We start from the raw sequence: 17,758 nt of genomic DNA on the forward strand, positions 1-17,758 counted from the left end.
TGTATAGGTCTGTAGAGGGTTATATGTCATTATGTTTAGGTTAATGTACGGAGGAGATGGTTCTCCTATATATTATATAGTTTCATTTTCTTAACCCCTTCTGCATTCTTGACAAAGTCTTAAAGAACTTCTTTAGGTATTATTTTGACAGTGGTGTGATGATTATAATTTGGGAATATAGAAAAAAATGAATATATTTAGGCATAGAGAAAGGACCGCTTCAATCAGCAGAGTTATTATAAAGCATGATGATTGAAACAGACCCAGATATCACACTCATAATTCAAGTTTAGAGGTGATTCAGCAGTTAGTAAATTGCATTGAGTCCAGAATGTTGGGTTAGAGTGTTTTATATCTCACCTGCCTAGATAAGCATTGTTCCTGGAAATTGGTATAGGCCTGAGTTTGAGGGTAGAAGTCAGTTTGGCTCAGTTAAGTAAAGTGGTCAGTGGATAGGTAGTTGACTTTTGGTGTATGTATATGTATACTCATTATGCAATTTTTCTGGGTTTTATCTTTGCATAAATTGTCAGAGTATTGGGAAGTTGCCATGATTTGGGAATTTTTCAGCCTTTTTTTTCTTTGAATATGTTTTCTGGTTCTTTCTCACTCTCTTCTCCTATTGGGGTTTCTAACTGCATATATTGATGCCCTTGGTAGCATCCAGTAAGTCCCTCAGGCTTTCTTCACTATTTTTGTTCTTTTTTTCATTTTGCCATTCTGACTGAATAATTTACAGTGACCTTTAATCAAATTCAAGATCCTGTCTTTCGTTCAGTCTCTTGAAACTCTTTGCTGAATTTTTTAGTTCAGATACTGTATTCTTCAGTTTCATGATTTCTGTTTAATACTTTTAAACAGTTTTAAACAGTTTTTTTCAAACAGTTTTCTGTCCCGTGTTGCAATTTCCTTTGGTTTGTGTGTTGTTCTCTGCCTCCAGCGAGCATCTTTATGATAGTTATTAATTCTCTGTCATGTAAGTCACATATTTTGATTTCATTAGTGTCCGTTTGTGGAGATTTCTCTTATTCCTGTTTGGAAGGATTTCAACTTGTCTTCATTTTCATTGACTCTCTGCACTGGTGTCTGCCCTTGAGATAAAACACGCACCTGTCCTAACATTCACGGCCTGGCCTTGGACTAGAGAAGCTACCACCAATAAGCCTGGTCAGAGACTTTGGAGGCCTCTCAATTTAGTGCAGTCTAAACCTCTTTCTTTGTTCTTAGTTGCAGCACTCCCTGCTTCTCCCTGTCTCCCCCCACCCCATCCATTGTGTGCCAGGTTGTGTCTGTGTTCTAAAAAAATCAAGACTGAAGCCAATTCCTCAGGCAGCTCACAGATATGTAGTATTACTGGACGCATCGTGCATATCTTTCCCTCTCCAGAGAGAAGCTGTCAGAAAGGGCTTTTCAATCACTTACTCTATGCTGAGCCAGGGGAAGGAGCTCTGGTGACTTCCAGCCCACACCACCAACTTTTTTGTCTCTCTCCATGGGCAGGTAAAACATGCTGAGTCCTGTATCCCCCTGCTTTCTGACACAGACTATCTAGAAGCTGGACTCCTAGGCACACGTAATTAAAGTTGGGGCATTGGACAGATGGTGCAATTCTTTCCCTCCCCAGGGAGAGGTCAGGAACTGGGGTCTTGTCCCACTTTGAAGGTGCTGTGCGAGGATAATTGTTATAAAAAGAGGATATCTAGAATTTCCCTAAAATGTTAGGGGATGTGTGTAGCTTCATTGTTTAACTCGGAATAGGCCTACCTTAACTACTGTCTGAATTTCTTATAAAGGGAATATGTATGTGAAACATTTTTGAATCAGGGTGTTCACGGAGGGCAGGAAGTTCTAGGGCTCCTCTTCTGCCAAGTTGCTGACCTGGAAATGGGCATTTATTTTTGGCTCCTCTTGGGGGATGTGCCATCCCTAGAGTGGAGGGAAACCTTGAGTAAAATTTTGAGTCCCTAAGGAATTAAGGACACATTGTGGTCCTTTGTGTAACTACATCCCCTCAAGACCCTATTACACCAGAAACCATTCCCTGCGGAACAGACCGAGCAAGCTTCTGCCCTGTTTATAGCTGAGTTGATTATATCATCACACTCACCCTTAAGTCTTCTGTGATTTACGAATTGGCAAAATGATAATAATAAAGGCTGTTAATTTTGGTCTGCTGCTTAAGAGGACTCATAATCAGAAATTGTTATCTAAGGTTCCGAAGGATTTGCAGGGCTCGTCAGAATTTACGTGTAAGCTGTGTCCTCATAGAATCCAAGGGAGCAAAGCCAGAGAGACTAAATCTGCCCTTTCAGAACCACAGGGGTAATACCAGTAAGGAGTCACCGAAGTGTTCTTGCCTAAGGAAGGTGAGTTTCTGAATTCCATTTATGTTCATGTCCTTCTATTGTGATGGAAGTCTAAGGATCTAAGATATTCCACTTTCTTTTTTTTTTTTTTTTAAAGATTTTATTTATTTATTTCACAGAGATAGACACAGCCAGCGAGAGAGGGAACACAAGCAGGGGGAGTGGGAGAGGAAGAAGCAGGCTCATAGCAGAGGAGCCTGACGTGGGGCTCGATCCCATAACGCCGGGATCACGCCCTGAGCCGAAGGCAGACGCTTAACCGCTGTGCCACCCAGGCGCCCCTAAGATATTCCACTTTCTTTCCAGTTTTACAGGCTTCAGACTCAGATGAAATTGGTCGTAGGACCTATTTAGGGGAGGGTGATGGCGCAGGGAAGATTCAGAGACATTACTAGTTTGAAAGGATGCAATTTATTGGTCATTGATGGGACTCTCACTCTGGTACATTCATTGTTTTTACTCTGTACATGGGGCAGGAACTTTAACTCTCAAGACTCTGGTCCTTTATTTTTGGATTAGAACAATGTTCTTCATTCCCACCACATGAAGTCCAATCCCCATGAAAGCCAGCACCAGATTGGTGGGGTTGCTGCCTCCAGTTTACTGGTTAGGGGAGGGGTCGTGTGGTCAAAGAAATGAAATGAGAGAAGGCAATTCTCTCCTGGTCCAATCTTCTCCGTTAACCTTTGGTTTCACAGCAGTCCTGTTGGCGTATGGAACCCCTGGCCGTCATTTTGTAGGCCAGGTTTTGATGCTCTTTGCTTATACAGTTTATAAAGACTCTAATAAGGGAATGGCCATGTCACTAGATTCATGATAATGGCAAAGCAGATTCTGTGGGTGCTCCAGAATTACTCCAGTTTGGGGTAACCTCGAATATTCCCAGTACAAACCTAACTCTTGTGAAAAGAGATATGATCAGAAAAGTTGAATTGTTCTCCGTGTAATGTTTTTCTCCTGTGTCCACAGATCCCTTTAGAGAAGAATGGCTCCTGGAAATGCTTCCTTTGTGACTGAATTCATTCTGATGGGGCTCACAGACTTACCATATCTCCAGCTCCCTCTGTTCTGCCTGTTTCTAATCATGTATGTGGTCACTGTGTTGGGGAATATGGGCTTGATAACTCTAATCGGGCTGAACTCACACCTCCACACCCCCATGTACTTTTTCCTCTTCAATTTGTCCTTCATAGACCTCTGTTATTCTTCTGTGTTTACACCCAAAATGCTGACTCACTTCACATCAAAGAAGAATATTATCCCCTACGGGGGATGCATGACCCAGCTGTACTTTTTCTGTTGCTTTGGTATTTCTGAAGCTTATGTGCTGACATCAATGGCCTATGATCGCTATGTGGCCATCTGTAACCCACTTTTGTATGATGTTGCCATGTCCCCCAAGATGTGTTCCAGCCTTATGCTTGGTTCTTACTTGGTGTCATTTTTGGATGCCACAGCTCACACAGGATGCATGCTGAGACTGACCTTCTGTGATGCAAACACCATCAACCATTATTTGTGTGACATCCTCCCTCTGCTCCAGCTCTCCTGCACAAGCACTTATGTCAATGAGCTGGTGGTTTTCATTGTGGTGGGCATCAATGTGATTGTGCCCAGTGTCACCATCTTTGTCTCCTATGGTTTCATCCTCTCCAGCATCCTCCGCATCAGCTCCAGGGAGGGCAGGTCCAAAGCCTTCAGCACCTGCAGTTCCCACATAGTTGCTCTTTCTCTCTTCTTTGGCTCAGGTGCATTTATGTATCTTCAACCATCTTCTGCTGGGTCTATGGATAAGGGGAAAATCTCCTCTGTCTTTTATACCAATGCGGTTCCCATGATGAACCCTTTCATTTACAGCTTGAGAAACAAGGACATTAAACTTGCTGTGAGAAAAACTCTGAGTAGGATAATGAATTGATCAGAAACAGTGTCTGTCTGTGTAGTTTTTTGCACATGGGGATTCTGTGTGTTTAAGTAAAATACGTTTAGTGGCAATCTTCTTAGCATTTTTCCTAGTATGGTAAAGGAAGATAGAGTATCACAATTTATTTTTAGTCTTTATAAAGTAGGTCTTCCTCTTCTCCTCACCAATACCATATAATCTTCTCCACCTTTTTGTTCTGTTTAGTAATAGCAGTAAGTAATAAACATGTCTTTTCCCCCCCATTTTCATTATCAACTTGTTTTTTCCTCTGAAACATGAAGTGGTCTTTAAAGTATTGAATTTGAAGGGTGGCATTGTATTATTGTGTGTGTTTTTATCTGCCACTTGGTATTAGAATATGTATCAAGGCACTTGGGTAGCTTGGTTAAGCATCTGCCTTTGGCTCAGGTCATGATATTGGGGTCTTGGGATTGAGTCCTGTATGGGGCTCCCTACCTAGCGGGGAGCCTGCTTCTTCCTCTGCCTCTGCTGCAATGCCTTCTTTTGCTCTCTCGTCCTTTCTCTCAAATAAATAAATAAATAATCTTTTAAAAAAAAGAATATGTATCAGATAATCTGTTTGTAATCTCATTTTTCCATCCTCCAGTTGGGAAGAATATGTCTCCTTTCAATGCCGGAGGTTGAAGATTCCATATAGCAATCAAGGTTAATCCATTTTCATATGTAGACATCATGTACCAAGAGTTTTCTTTTGGCAGACTTTTCTTTTTTACCTTTTTACAGTGAAAGCAACACATAACTGATTATTGTATGGCTGGGCAAGAGAAGCTCAGAGTAGTTAGATTTACCTGAAGTCACACAGCTTTTATAAAGTAGGAGTTTAGACTAAATTCTTAGCCTTCTAATTTCACATCTGCTACTCTTTGTAGTCTATTTTGCTCTACTTTATTATTATTTTTTTAATTTTAAGTTTTTTTTTAATTCCAGTTAGTTAACATATGGTGTAATATTAGTTTCAGGCATAGAATTTCATGATTTATCACTTGCATCCAATACCCAGTTCTCATCACAACCAGTTCCCTCCTTAATCGCCATCTCCCATTTAACCTATCCCTCTGCCCTCCTCCCCTCCAGCAGCCTGTTCGTTGTCTTTCGTCAAGAATCTGTTTTATTGTTTGTCCTCTTTCCCCCCCACACATTCATTTGTTAGTTTCTTAAATTCCACATGAGTGAAATCATATAGTATTTGTCTTTCTATGACTGACTTATGTCATTTAGCATAATACTCTTTAGCTCCTTGCACATCTTTGTAAATGGCAATATTTCATTCTTTTTATGGCTAATATTCCAGTGTGTGTGTGTGTGTGTGTGTGTGTGTGTGTGTGTGTGTATGCCACATCTTCTTTATCATTTCATCATTCAGTGGATATCTGGGCTCCTTCCATAATTTGGCTATTGTTGATGATGTTGCTGTAAACATCGGGGTGCATGTATACTTTGAATCAGTGTTTTTGTGTCCTTTAGGTAAATGCCTACTATTGCAACTGCTGGATCATAGGTTAGTTCTATATTTATCCTTTTGAGGAACCTCCATTTTGTTTTCAAGAGTGGCTGCAGCAGTTTGCATTCCCACCAACAGTGTAAGAACATTCCTCTCTATCCTTATCCTCATCAACCTCTGTTGTTTCCTGTGTTGTTGATTTTATCCATTCTGACAAGCGTGAGATGTTATCTCGTAGTTTTGATTTGTATTTCTCTGATGATGTGTCATGTTGAACATCTTTTCATGTGTTTGTTGGCCATCTCTATGTCTTGTTTGAAAAATGTGTATTCATGACTTCTCATTTTTTAACTGCGTTATTTGTTTTTTTGGGTGTTGAGTTTTTCTATATTTTGGATAGTAATCCTTTATCAGATAATGTTATTTGCAAATACTTTCTCCCATTCTAAAGGTTGTGCTTTAGTTTTGTTGATTGTTTCTTTCATTGTGCAGAAGCTTTTTATCCCAAAAGTTCATTTTTGCCTTTGTATCCCTTGCCCCGGAGGCATATCTATCTTACATTATGTCTTTCATCCATTTTGAATTTATTTTTTTGTATGGTATAAGAGAGCGATCCAGTTTCATTCTTTTGTATGTTGCTGTCTTGTTTTCCAGACGCCATTTTTTGAAGACACTGTCTTTTTTCCATTGGATGTTCTTTCCTGCTTTGTCGAAGATTAGTTGAGCACATATTGTGGGTCCATCTCTGGGTTTTCTCTTCTCTTCCGTTGATCTATGTGTCTGTTTTTGTGGCACGACCATTCTGTCTTGATCACTACAGCTTTGTTTTTTTAATTTTTTTTAAATTCATGTTTATTTTTCACTTGAGGTACATGAATTTTCCTTTTTTTAATAATAATTTTTTACTATGTTATGTTAGTCACCATACAGTACATCCTTAGTTTTTGATGTAGTGTTTCATGGTTCATTATTTGCATATAACACCCAGTGCTCCATGCCCTATGTGCCCTCTTTAATACCCATCACCGGCCTATCCCAATCCCCCATCCCCCTCTCCTCTGAAGCCCTCAGTTTGTTTCCCAGAGTCCATAGTCTCTCATGTTTTCAATCCCCCTTCTAATCACTACAGCTTTGTAATGTAACTTGAGGTACAGAATTGTGATGCCTTGTGCTTTACTCTATTTTTCAAGATTGCTTTGGCTATTCAGGGACTCTGTGGTTCCATACAATTTTAGGGTTGTTTGTTCTAGCTCTGTGTAAGATGCTGGTGGTATTTTGAGAGAGATTGAATTAATGTGTAGATTGCTTTGGGTAGTACAGACATTTTAACATATTTGTTCTTCCAATCCACACACATGGAATACTTCCCATTTCTTTGTGTCATCCTGTATTTCTTTCATCAGTGTTTCATAGTTTTCAGAGTGCAGATCTTTTACGTGTTTGGTGTGTTTTATTCCTAGGTATCTTATGGTGTTTGGTGCAATGTGAATGGGATTGATTCCTTGATTTCTCTTTCTGCTGCTTCCTTATTGGCATATAAAAATGCAACAGATTTCTCTATATTGATTTTGTATCCTTCATCTTTAACTGAATTCATGTGTCAGTTCTAGGATTTTTTTTGGCCGATTCTTTGGGTTTTCTATGTCAATTACTATATTGTCTGCAAATAGTGAAAGTTTGATTTCTTCCTTCCAGATTTGGATGCCTTTTATTTCCTTTTGTTGTCTGATTGCTGAGGCTAGGAATTCTAGTACTATCTTAAATAGTAATGGTGAGAGTGGGCATCCATGTCCTTTTCCTGAGTATAAAGGAAATTCTGTTTTTCCCCCAACGAGGATGATATTATCTGTGGAGTTTCATATATGGCTTTTACTTTGTTGAGGTATATTCTCTCTATCCTAATTGGTTGAGGGTTTTTATCGTGAAAGGATGTTGTACTCTGTCAGATGTTTTTTCTGCCCCTATTGAGAGGATCATATGATTCTTATCCTTTCTTTTATAAATGTGGTGTATCATGTTGGTTGTTTTGCAAATATTGAACCACCCCTGCAGCCCAGAAATACATCTCACTTGATCATGATGAATTCTTTCAATGTACTGCTAGATTGTATTTGCTAGTATTTTGTTGAGAATTCTTGCATTCCATGTTCATAAGGGATATTGACCTGTGGTTATCTTCCTTAGTGAGGTCTTTGTCTGGTTTTGGATTCAGGGTAATGCTAGCCTCATAGATGAGTTTGTAAGCTTTTCTTGCATTTTTATTTTTTGGAATAGTTTGTGAAAAATAGGTATTCACTTTTCTTTAAATGTTTGCTAGAATTTCCCTGTGTAGCCCCCTGTCCCTGGACTTTTGTTTACTGGGAGATTTTTGATTACTAATTCAGTTTCTCTGCTGGTTATTCATCTGTTCGTCATCTGTTCAAGTTTTCTATTTCATCCTGTTTCATTTTTCATAGCTTATATGTTTCTAGGAATTTATCCACTTCTTCCAGATTTCCCAATTTGTTGGCATATGATTTTTCATCATAGTCTCTTGTAAGTTTTTGTTTCTGTAGTGTTGTTTGTGATTGCTCCTATATTATTTGTGATTTTATTTATTTTGGTCCTTTCTCTTTGCCTTTTGATAAATCGGGCTAGAGGTTTATCAAATTTATTAATTTTTCAAAGTACCAACTCCTGGTTTCATTGATCTATTCTACTTTTGTTGTTGTTTGTTTGTTTCTATATCTTTTATTTCCACTCTAACTTTTATTATTTCCCTTCTTCTACTGGTATTAGGCTTCTTTTATCGTTCTATGTCTAGCTCCTTTAACTGTAAGGTTAGGTTGTATATTGAGACTTTTCTTGCATCTTGAAATAAACCAGTTTTGCTATGCACTTCCCTCTTATGACTACTTTTGCTGCATCCCAAAGGTTTCGGAACATTGTCTTTTCATTTTCATTTGTTTCCATATTTTTTAAAGTTTATTCTTCAATTTTCTGGATGATTCATTCATTCATTCATTCATTCATTAGTAGTATGCTGTTTAACCTCCATGTATTTGTGGTCTTTCCAATATTTTTCTTGTGGTTGACTTCGAGTTTCATAGTGTTGTGATTGGAGAATATGCATGGTTTAATCTCAGTCTTTTTATACTTTCTGAGGCCTGATTTGTGGCCCAGTATGTGGCCTATTCTAGAGAATGTCCCATGCACACTTGAAAGGAATATGTATTCTGCTGCTTTAGGGTGAAATGTTCTCAATGTATCAGTTAAGTCCATCTTGTCTAATGTTTCCTTAAAGCCATATTTTCTTATTGGTTTTCTCCTTAGATGATCTGTCCACTGATGTAAGTGGGGTGTTAAAGTCCCCTACTATTATTATATTACTATCAATGAGTTTCTTTATGTTTGTTATTAATTAATATATTTGAGTGCTCTGATGCTGGGGGCATAAATCTTTACAATTGTAAGATCATTGTTGGATAGTTCCTTTTCTTATGATTTAATGCCCTTCTTCATCTCTTGTTATGGTCTTTGGTTTAAAATCTAGTTTGTCTGATTAAATATTACTATTTGGCTTTCTTTTGAGGTCCATTTGCATGGTCAATATATCTTTATTCCCTTACGTTATGTCTGCAGATGTCTTTAGGTATATAATGAGTCTCTAAAATGAGGTGGCATAGGTTCTTTTTTTTATCCATTCTAATACCTTATGTCTTTTGATCGGAGCATTTAGTCCATTTACATTCAGAGTAACTATTGATGGATATGAATTTAATGCTATTTTATTACTTGTTTGTCATTGTTTCTGGATATTTTCTCTGTTTCTTTTTAGTCTTCATCACTTTTGGTCTTTCCTTCCCAATCAGAGTCCCCTTTAATATCTTTTGCAGGGCTGGTTTAGTGGTCACAAACTCCTTTAGGTTTTGTTTGTCTGGGAAACTATTTACTGTCCTTCTATTCTGAGTGATAGCTTTCCTGTATAGACTCCTCTAGCCTGCAATTTTTCCCATTCATCATGGAGAATATATCATGCCACTCCCTTCTGGCCCTGCAAGTTTCTCTCGAGAGATCTGCAACTATCCTTATGTGTGTTCCTTTGTAAGTAAGGGGCTTCTTTTGTGTTGCTGCTTTCAGAATTTATTTTGATCAAGTCTTGTCTTAAAGAACTTTTTGAGGCATTATTTTTTTTAAATATTTTTTTTATTATATTATGTTAGTCACCATACAGTACATCCCTGGTTTTTGATGTAAAGTTCGATGATTCATTAGTTGCGTATAACACCCAGTGCACTATGCAATACGTGCCCTCCTTACTACCCATCACCAGCCTATCCCATTCCCCCATCACCCTCCCCTCCGAAGACCTAAGTTTGTTTCTCAGAGTCCATAGTCTCTCATGCTTCTCTCCCTCCTCTGATTACTCCTCTTTCTTTATCCCTTTCTTCCCCTACCGATCTTCCTAGTTCTTAATTTCCATAGATGAGAGAAATCATATGATAGTTGTCTTTCTCTGCTTGACTTATTTCACTTAGCATTATCTCCTCCAGTGCCGTCCACGTTGCAGCAAATGTTGAGAAATTGTTCTTTTTGATAGCTGAATAATATTCCATTGAGGTATTATTTTTTGAAAACTGTGTGATGATAATAATATAGGACTATAGAAAAATGGATATATTTAGGCATAGAGAAAAGACTGTTTCAATCACCAGAGGTATTATAAAGTATAATGATTGAATCAGAACCAGGTATCACAGTCATAATTCAAGTTTAAAGGTGTTTCAGCAGTCTGTAAATTTGTGTTGAGTCCCTGGATACAGATTTAGAGCATTTTATATCTCATCTGCCTAGATAAGCATGGGAATTGGGATAGACTTGAGTTTGACTGTGGAAGTCAGGTTAACACAGTTAAGTAAAGTGGAGAGTGAATAAGTAGTTGACCCTTGGTGTATGTATTCTTCTGGGTTTTACCTTTCTATAAATAGGTCACAGTATCGGGAAGTTTCTATGATTTGGGAATTTTTCAGCCTTTCTTTTCTTTGATTATACTTTCTGGTTCTTTCTCACTGTCCTACTGGGGTTTCTGAAACGCATATATTAATCCATATGTTGATCCACTTGGTAGCATCCAAAAAGTTCCTCAGGCATTCTTCACTATTTTTCATTCTTTTTTCATTTTGCCTTTCTGACCGAATAATTTTCAGTGAGCTTTAATCAAATTCATGATCCTTTCTTTTGTTGATACCGTTTTCTCTTGAACCCCTCTGCTGTATTTTTTAGTTCAGATATTGTATACTGGAGCTCCATGATTTCTGTTTAATACTTTTAAGCTTTCTGTCTCTGTGTTGAAATTTTCTCTGGTTTGTGTATTGTTCTCTGACTCCAGTGAGCATCTTTATGACCAGTTACCTTGAATTCTCTGTCAGGTAAATCCCATATTAGAGCCAGTTTGTGAAGATTTCTCTTATTCCTTTTTGGACAGTATTTCCACTTGCCTTCATTGACTCTCTACTTGGTGTCTGCACTTTACACAAAACACCCATCTGTGCTAATATTCATGGACTGGCCGTGGAGTAGAGAAGGTACCACCAATAAGCCTGGTCAGAGATTTTGGAGGCCTTTCAATTTAGTGCAGTCTAAACCACTTTGTTTCTTCTTAGCTGCATCCCCTGCATCCCCCCATGCCCCCAGGCATCCATTGTATGGCAGGTTGTGTCTGTGTTCTAAAACAAGCAAGATGGAAGCCAATTCCACAGACAGCTCACAGAGAAGTTGTATTATTGGACACATCATGCAGATTATTTCCTCACCAGACAGAAGCTGTAAGAAAAGGATTTTCAGTCACTTGCTCTATGCTGAGCCAGGGGAAGGAACTCTGGTGACTTCCAGCCCACACCACCAACATTTTATCTCTCTCCATGGACAGGTAAGTATGCTGTGACCTATATCTGCTCTGCTTTCTGACACATAGTATCTAGAAGCCAGTCTTCTGGGCACACCTAAAAAAGTGGGGGCATGGGTATAAGGTGCAATTCCATCCCTCTCCAGGGAGAAGCCAGGAACTGGGAGGGGGGATTATCACAATTTGAAGGTGCTGTGCAGGGATAAGTGTTACAACAAGAGAATTTCCCTAAACCTTCCAATGTGACTAAGTATGTTCTTTGCAGAGAAGCGGACTACCTTAACTATTATCTGGATTTCCTATAAAGGGAATATGTATGTGAAACATTTTTCAATCAGGGTGTTCATGGAGGGTCTGAGGTTCTAGGACTTCCTCTTCTGCCATGTTGCTGAACTGGAAATGGGAATTTATTTTTGGCTTCTCTTGGGGATGTCCAAATCCCTACAGTGGAGGGAAACCTCAAGTAAAATTCTGAGTCCCTAAGGAATTAAAGACACATTGTGGTCCTTTGTGTAACTACATCCCCTCAATACCCTATTACACCAGAAACCATTCCCTGCGGAAGAGACTGAGCAAGCTTCTGCCCTGTTTAAAACTGAGTTCATTATATCATCACACTCACCTTACGTCTTCTGTGATTTACCAGGTGGCAAAATGATAATAATAAAGGCTTTTTATTTTTGTCTGCCACTTGAGAGGCTCATCATCAGAAATTGTTATCTGTGGTTCAGAAGATTTTCTTAAATTAAGTGTGGACTGCGTCCTCATAGAATCCAAGGGAGCAAAGCCACAGAGACTAAATCTGCCCTTTCAGGACCACAGGGGTAAGACTGGTCAGGAAACACTAAGGTGTTCTTGCCTAAGGAGGTGAGTTTCTGAATTCTACTTATATTCACGTCTTCCTTTTGTGATGCAAGTCCAGGGATCTAAGATATGTCACTTTCTTTCCAGTTTTTCTGCCCTCAGACTCACATGAAATTGGTAGAAGGACCTGTTTAAGGGGACGGTGTTGGTGTAGGGAAGGTTGAGACATTATGTGTTTTCAAGTTTGCAATTTATGGGTCAGTTCATGGACAGAACTCTCACTCTTTACATTTATAGTTTTTATTCTGTGACATGGGGCAGGAACTTAAACTCCCCTAGACTCTGGTCTTTAGTTTTGGATAAGAAATAACATTCTTCATTTCCACCACACCAAGTCCAATCCCTATTAGAGGCCAGCACCAGGTTGGTGGGGTTGCTGCCTCCATTTTACTGGTTAGGGGAGGGGTCATGTGGTCAAAGAAATGAAATGAGAGAAGGCAATTCTCTCCTGGTCCAATCTTCTCCCTTAACCTTTTTTTTTTTTTTCACAACAGTCCTGTTGGCACTTGAAAGCACTGGCCTTCATACTGTAGGCCAAGTTCTGAATGTCTTTGCTTATGCTGTTTATAAGGACTCTAGTAAGGGAACACCCATGTCACTAGATTCATGATAATACTAAAGCAGATTCTGTGGGTCCAGTTTGGGCTAGTCTTAAATAGTAACAGTACAAACCCAACTCTTGTGAGAGGAGATATGGTGGGAAATGTTGACTTATTTTCAGTGTAGCTTTTTTCTCCTGTGTCCACAGATCCCTTTAGAGAAGAATGGCTCCTGGAAATGGTTCTTTTGTGACTGAATTCATTCTGATGGGGCTCACAGACTTACCATATCTCCATCTCCCTCTGTTCTGCCTGTTTCTAGTTATGTATGTGGTCACTGTGTTGGGAAATTTATGCTTGGTAACTCTAATTGGGCTGAACTCACACCTTCACACCCCCATGTACTTTTTCCTCTTCAATTTGTCCTTCATAGATCTCTGTTATTCTTCTGTGTTTACACCCAAAATGCTGACTCACTTCACATCAAAGAAGAATATTATCTCCTACAGGGGATGCATGACCCAGCTTTACTTTTTATGTTTTTTTTGCTATTTCTGAAGCTTATGTACCTACATCAATGGCCTATGATCGCTATGTGGCCATCTGTAACCCACTTTTGTATCATGTTGCCATGTCCCCTAAAGTGTGTTCCAGCCTTATGCTTGGTTCTTACTTGGTGTCATTTTTGGATGCTGTAGCTCACACTGGATGCATGCTGAGACTGACCTTCTGTGATGCAAACACCATCAACCATTATTTGTGTGACATCCTCCCTCTGCTCCAGCTCTCCTGCACAAGCACTTATGTCAATGAGCTGGTGGTTTTCATTGTGGAGGGCATCAATGTGATTGTGCCCACTGTGACCATCTTTGTCTCTTATGGTTTCATCCTCTCCAGCATCCTGCGCATCAGCTCCACTGAGGGCAGGTCCAAAGCCTTCAGCACCTGCAGCTCCCACATAGTTGCTGTTTCTCTCTTCTTTGGATCAGGTGCATTTACGTATCTTAAACCATCCTCTGCTGGGTCTATGGATGAGGGGAAAATCTCTTCTGTCTTTTATACCAATGTGGTTCCCTTGATGAACCCTTTCATTTACAGCTTGAGAAACAAAGACATTAAACTTGCTGTGAGAAAAACTTTGAGTAAGAGACATTTTTGATCAGAAACTGTGTCTGACTTAGTAGTTTGTTTCGCACAGGGGGATTCTGTGTATTTAAATCTAATACTTTTAGTGGCATCTTCTTAGCATTTTTTTCTAATATGGTAACGGATATTTGACTCTCACAATTTTAGTCTTTATGAAATAAGTCTTCTTTTCCTCACCCATATCACAATATCTTCTTTCCCTTTTTGTTCTCTTTAGTAATAGCATTAAGTAATAAACATGTTGTCTCTTTTTTTCCATTTTCATTTTGAAATTGTTTTTTCCTCTAGAACATGGTAATGGTCTTTCAACTATTGAATATACTTAACGAAGGGAGACAGTATATTATTTTGGATGTTCTTTTCTGCCACTTGGTATTAAAATATATATCAGATATTCTGTTTGTAATCCCATTTTCCATCCTACAGTTGGGAAGAGAGTGTCCCCTTTAAATACCAGAGGTTGACCGTTCCATAATGACAATCAAGGTTAATCCATTTTGCACATGTAGACATCATCTGTGAAGATTTTTTTTGGCAGACTTTCTTTTTTACCTTTATACAGTCAAACCAACACATAACTGATCTTAAAAAAATATATTTATTGTAGGGCTGGGTAAGTGAAGCTCAGAGTATTTAGATTTACCTAAAGTCACTTAGTTTTATAGACTAAATTATTAGCCTCTGATTTCATGTCTACTACTGTTTGTAGTTTGTTTTGCTCTACTTCATTTATTTGTTTTTAGTTTCAAGTTTTTATTTAAATTCCAGTTAGTTAATATACAATGTCATGTTAGTTTCAGGTGTAGAATTTTGTGATTTATCACATGCATCCAACAACCAGTGCTCTTCACAACCAGTTCCCTCCTTAATCACCATGTCCCGTTTAACCTATCCCCCTGCCCAGCTCCCCTCCAGCACCATGTTTGTTGTCTTTAGTCAAGAATCTGTTTTATGGTTTGCCTTTCTTTTTTCCTCCTACATTCGTTTTGTTTCTTAAGTTTCACGTAGTGAAATCATATGGTATTTGTCTTTCTCTGACTGTCGTATGTCACTTAGCCTAATACTCTCTCGCTCCATGCACATATTTGTAAATCTCAAGATTTCATTCTTTTTTATGGCTAATATTCCAGTGTGTGTGTGTGTGTGTGTGTGTGTGTATGTGTATGCCACATATTCTTTATCATTTCCTCATTCAGTGAATATCGGACTCCTTTTATAATTTGGCTATTGTTGATAATGCTGCTGTAAATCGGGGCGCATGTATACCTTGATTCAGTATTTTTGTATCACTTGTGTAAATACCTACTAGTGCAATTGCTGGATCATAAGTTAGTTCTATTTTTATCCTTTTGAGGAACCACCATTCTGTTTTTGTATTGTTGATTTTATCCTACTGACGTGTGTGAGGGATAGCTCATTGTAGTTTTGATTTGTATTTCCCTAATCATGAGTGATATTTGCATCTTTTCATGTGTCTGTGAGTCATCTGTGTGTCTTCCTTGGAAAAATGGTTACTGTTTAACTGCACTTTACGGAATATCAGTCTAGGAATTTTATTGGCTAAATAAACCCAATTGTGACAATTTCTTTACTGGTATAGGATGTTGGATTATTTTATTTTATTTTCCTTGAGGAAACACAAAAAGATGACTACTTCAAAAATCCTTAATCCCTTAATCAGGTGATAATTTAAATATTTCTAACTTTAATAATTTTTACTATTTTACCTGTTTTCTAATTTCCATTCAAGGTTTAGGTATTGTGAAATTTAGCATAACTGGTTTGTTAGCTTGTATTTGGTTTAGGTGTTTGATATCACTAAAACCTTGAGTATGGTTTATTGATTTATTTTTTTTATTTCTTTTTAATGGAAGTATACTTGACATACAATATGATGTTAGTGTCATGCATAGACCGTAGTGACCTGGCATATATATACACTATCAAATCCTTGCCATGATAAGTGTAGTGGCCATCTGTCACCATACAGTCAGTGACTTATGGTTTTAAATGACCTCTCATACCACTTCCCTGATCTCCATATCAACATGCTTGATTTTCATTTAACAAGTTCCATTTATACAAAATAGTTGGTTTTGGTTGTAGTTTTTGTTTGTTTTCTTTTACTTGCTGTCTGTTTTGATGAAATTGTTTTGCTTATTAACAAAAGTGTGTCAGTACATAAATAATACATGCTGATATTTAGGAACCATTATAGACATTGCTAAGGTGCATCCGTTTTGTTACACATTTTATCCCTATTTGAGGTAGTTATATGTATATGTTAACCCTGGTCACTAATCTTTCATTTGAGAAGACTCGAAATACAAATGCAATCTTCTTCAATTTCAGGAGAAGACTTTCAGAAGTGATAATTTTTTATTGCTAAAAGGATAAACTACCTTTTGAACTAAATAGCATTTTTCAGATTATTTGGGGAAAAGTTCATTAAAATTGTTATAAAAGTTATAAAGACAGTTTATTAAAGTTAAGATTTGCAAAGTTTTCATAAGAGCAACTTAGCTGACAGCTTTCTGAATAGTAGTTTAAGCACTATGCATGTATTGGGACTTCTTTCAAAAGGAGAAAAACCAGGTCAGGTGTGTTACATGCACAACATAGTTGTCCCTTTAGGCTTTTGCTTTTTTGTGTTATGTGAGCAGCTATAAAGGAAGTTATGAGAGGAAGTATGAGTCTATTGAAGTTGTCACAACTGAGTCAAGCAGGTAAGTCATGGGGTTTGTCTGTACCTGTGTCCTAGGACAGAGCTGTCTCTGAATCAGTTTGAAAGCTTGGACTTTCTTGGCAATAACAGAAAATGATCCTCCTACTTCAGGACCAGAAGCAGAGCTGATTACATTCTGAATTTTTTCATGTAAACTTTCTGTAAGCGAGCTGCTGTGGTCGCTTGGGACCAGGCTTGTAGTGAGCATGATCAGGGTACACTGAGGTTCAGGTGTCATGAAGAGCAGAAGTAGGAGGGGTTCTGAGTTCCATGTCCTTTTAATTGTTGCACCCCTAAATTTATTGAACCTCATTCCCCACTGCTCCTGACACTGCCTCCTTAAACACACACACACACACACACACACACACACACACACACACACTCATACAGAAACACCTACACACAGTGTTCAAGTTATATTGTATGAGGGGCGCCTGGGTGGCTCAGTCATTAAGTGTCTGCCTTCGCTGAAGGCATGATCCCAGAGTCCTGGGATCGAGCCCCACATCAGGCTCCTCTGCTGGGAGCCTGCTTCTTCCTCTCCCACTACCCCTGCCTGTGATCCCTCTCTTGCTGGCTGCCTCTCTCTCTGTTAAATAAATAAATAAAATCTTTTAAAAAAAGTTATATTGTATGAGGTATTTTATGAGATCACTGCCTTACATTGATTGCATGGTATGCAACCCACTTTCAGGTAGATGATTCCTGAGAGGAAGGGCTGAGCAACAAGTATTTGCTGAATCTAGGAAAAGGAAGTAGTTATTGCTTTAATCAGTTGCTTGTTCATGGAAACACACATGCACACGTATATGTACTAACACACACACACACATTCACTTTCATGC

The 17,758-nt window shown here is 38.5% G+C and overlaps 2 protein-coding genes across 2 annotated transcripts; both read left to right on the forward strand.

Moving 5' to 3' along the window:
* Positions 1-3,327: 3,327 nt before the first annotated feature.
* Positions 3,328-4,284, forward strand: LOC123792418 (olfactory receptor 8B3-like). The gene has a single exon (XM_045797570.2). The coding sequence runs from the start codon at positions 3,352-3,354 to the stop codon at positions 4,282-4,284; it is 933 nt and encodes a 310-aa protein (XP_045653526.2). The 5' UTR covers positions 3,328-3,351.
* Positions 4,285-13,264: 8,980 nt separating this feature from the next.
* On the forward strand, positions 13,265-14,198 carry LOC123792417 (olfactory receptor 8B8-like). Its single transcript, XM_045797569.2, is given in 2 exon segments — positions 13,265-13,570; positions 13,572-14,198. Coding segments are annotated over 2 exon segments (933 nt in total).
* The last annotated feature ends 3,560 nt before the right edge of the window (positions 14,199-17,758 follow it).

Source organism: Ursus americanus, chromosome 16 (genome assembly GCF_024610735.1).
Source record: "Ursus americanus isolate L20-20 chromosome 16, mUrsAme1.1.p, whole genome shotgun sequence".
Lineage (NCBI taxonomy): Eukaryota > Metazoa > Chordata > Mammalia > Carnivora > Ursidae > Ursus > Ursus americanus.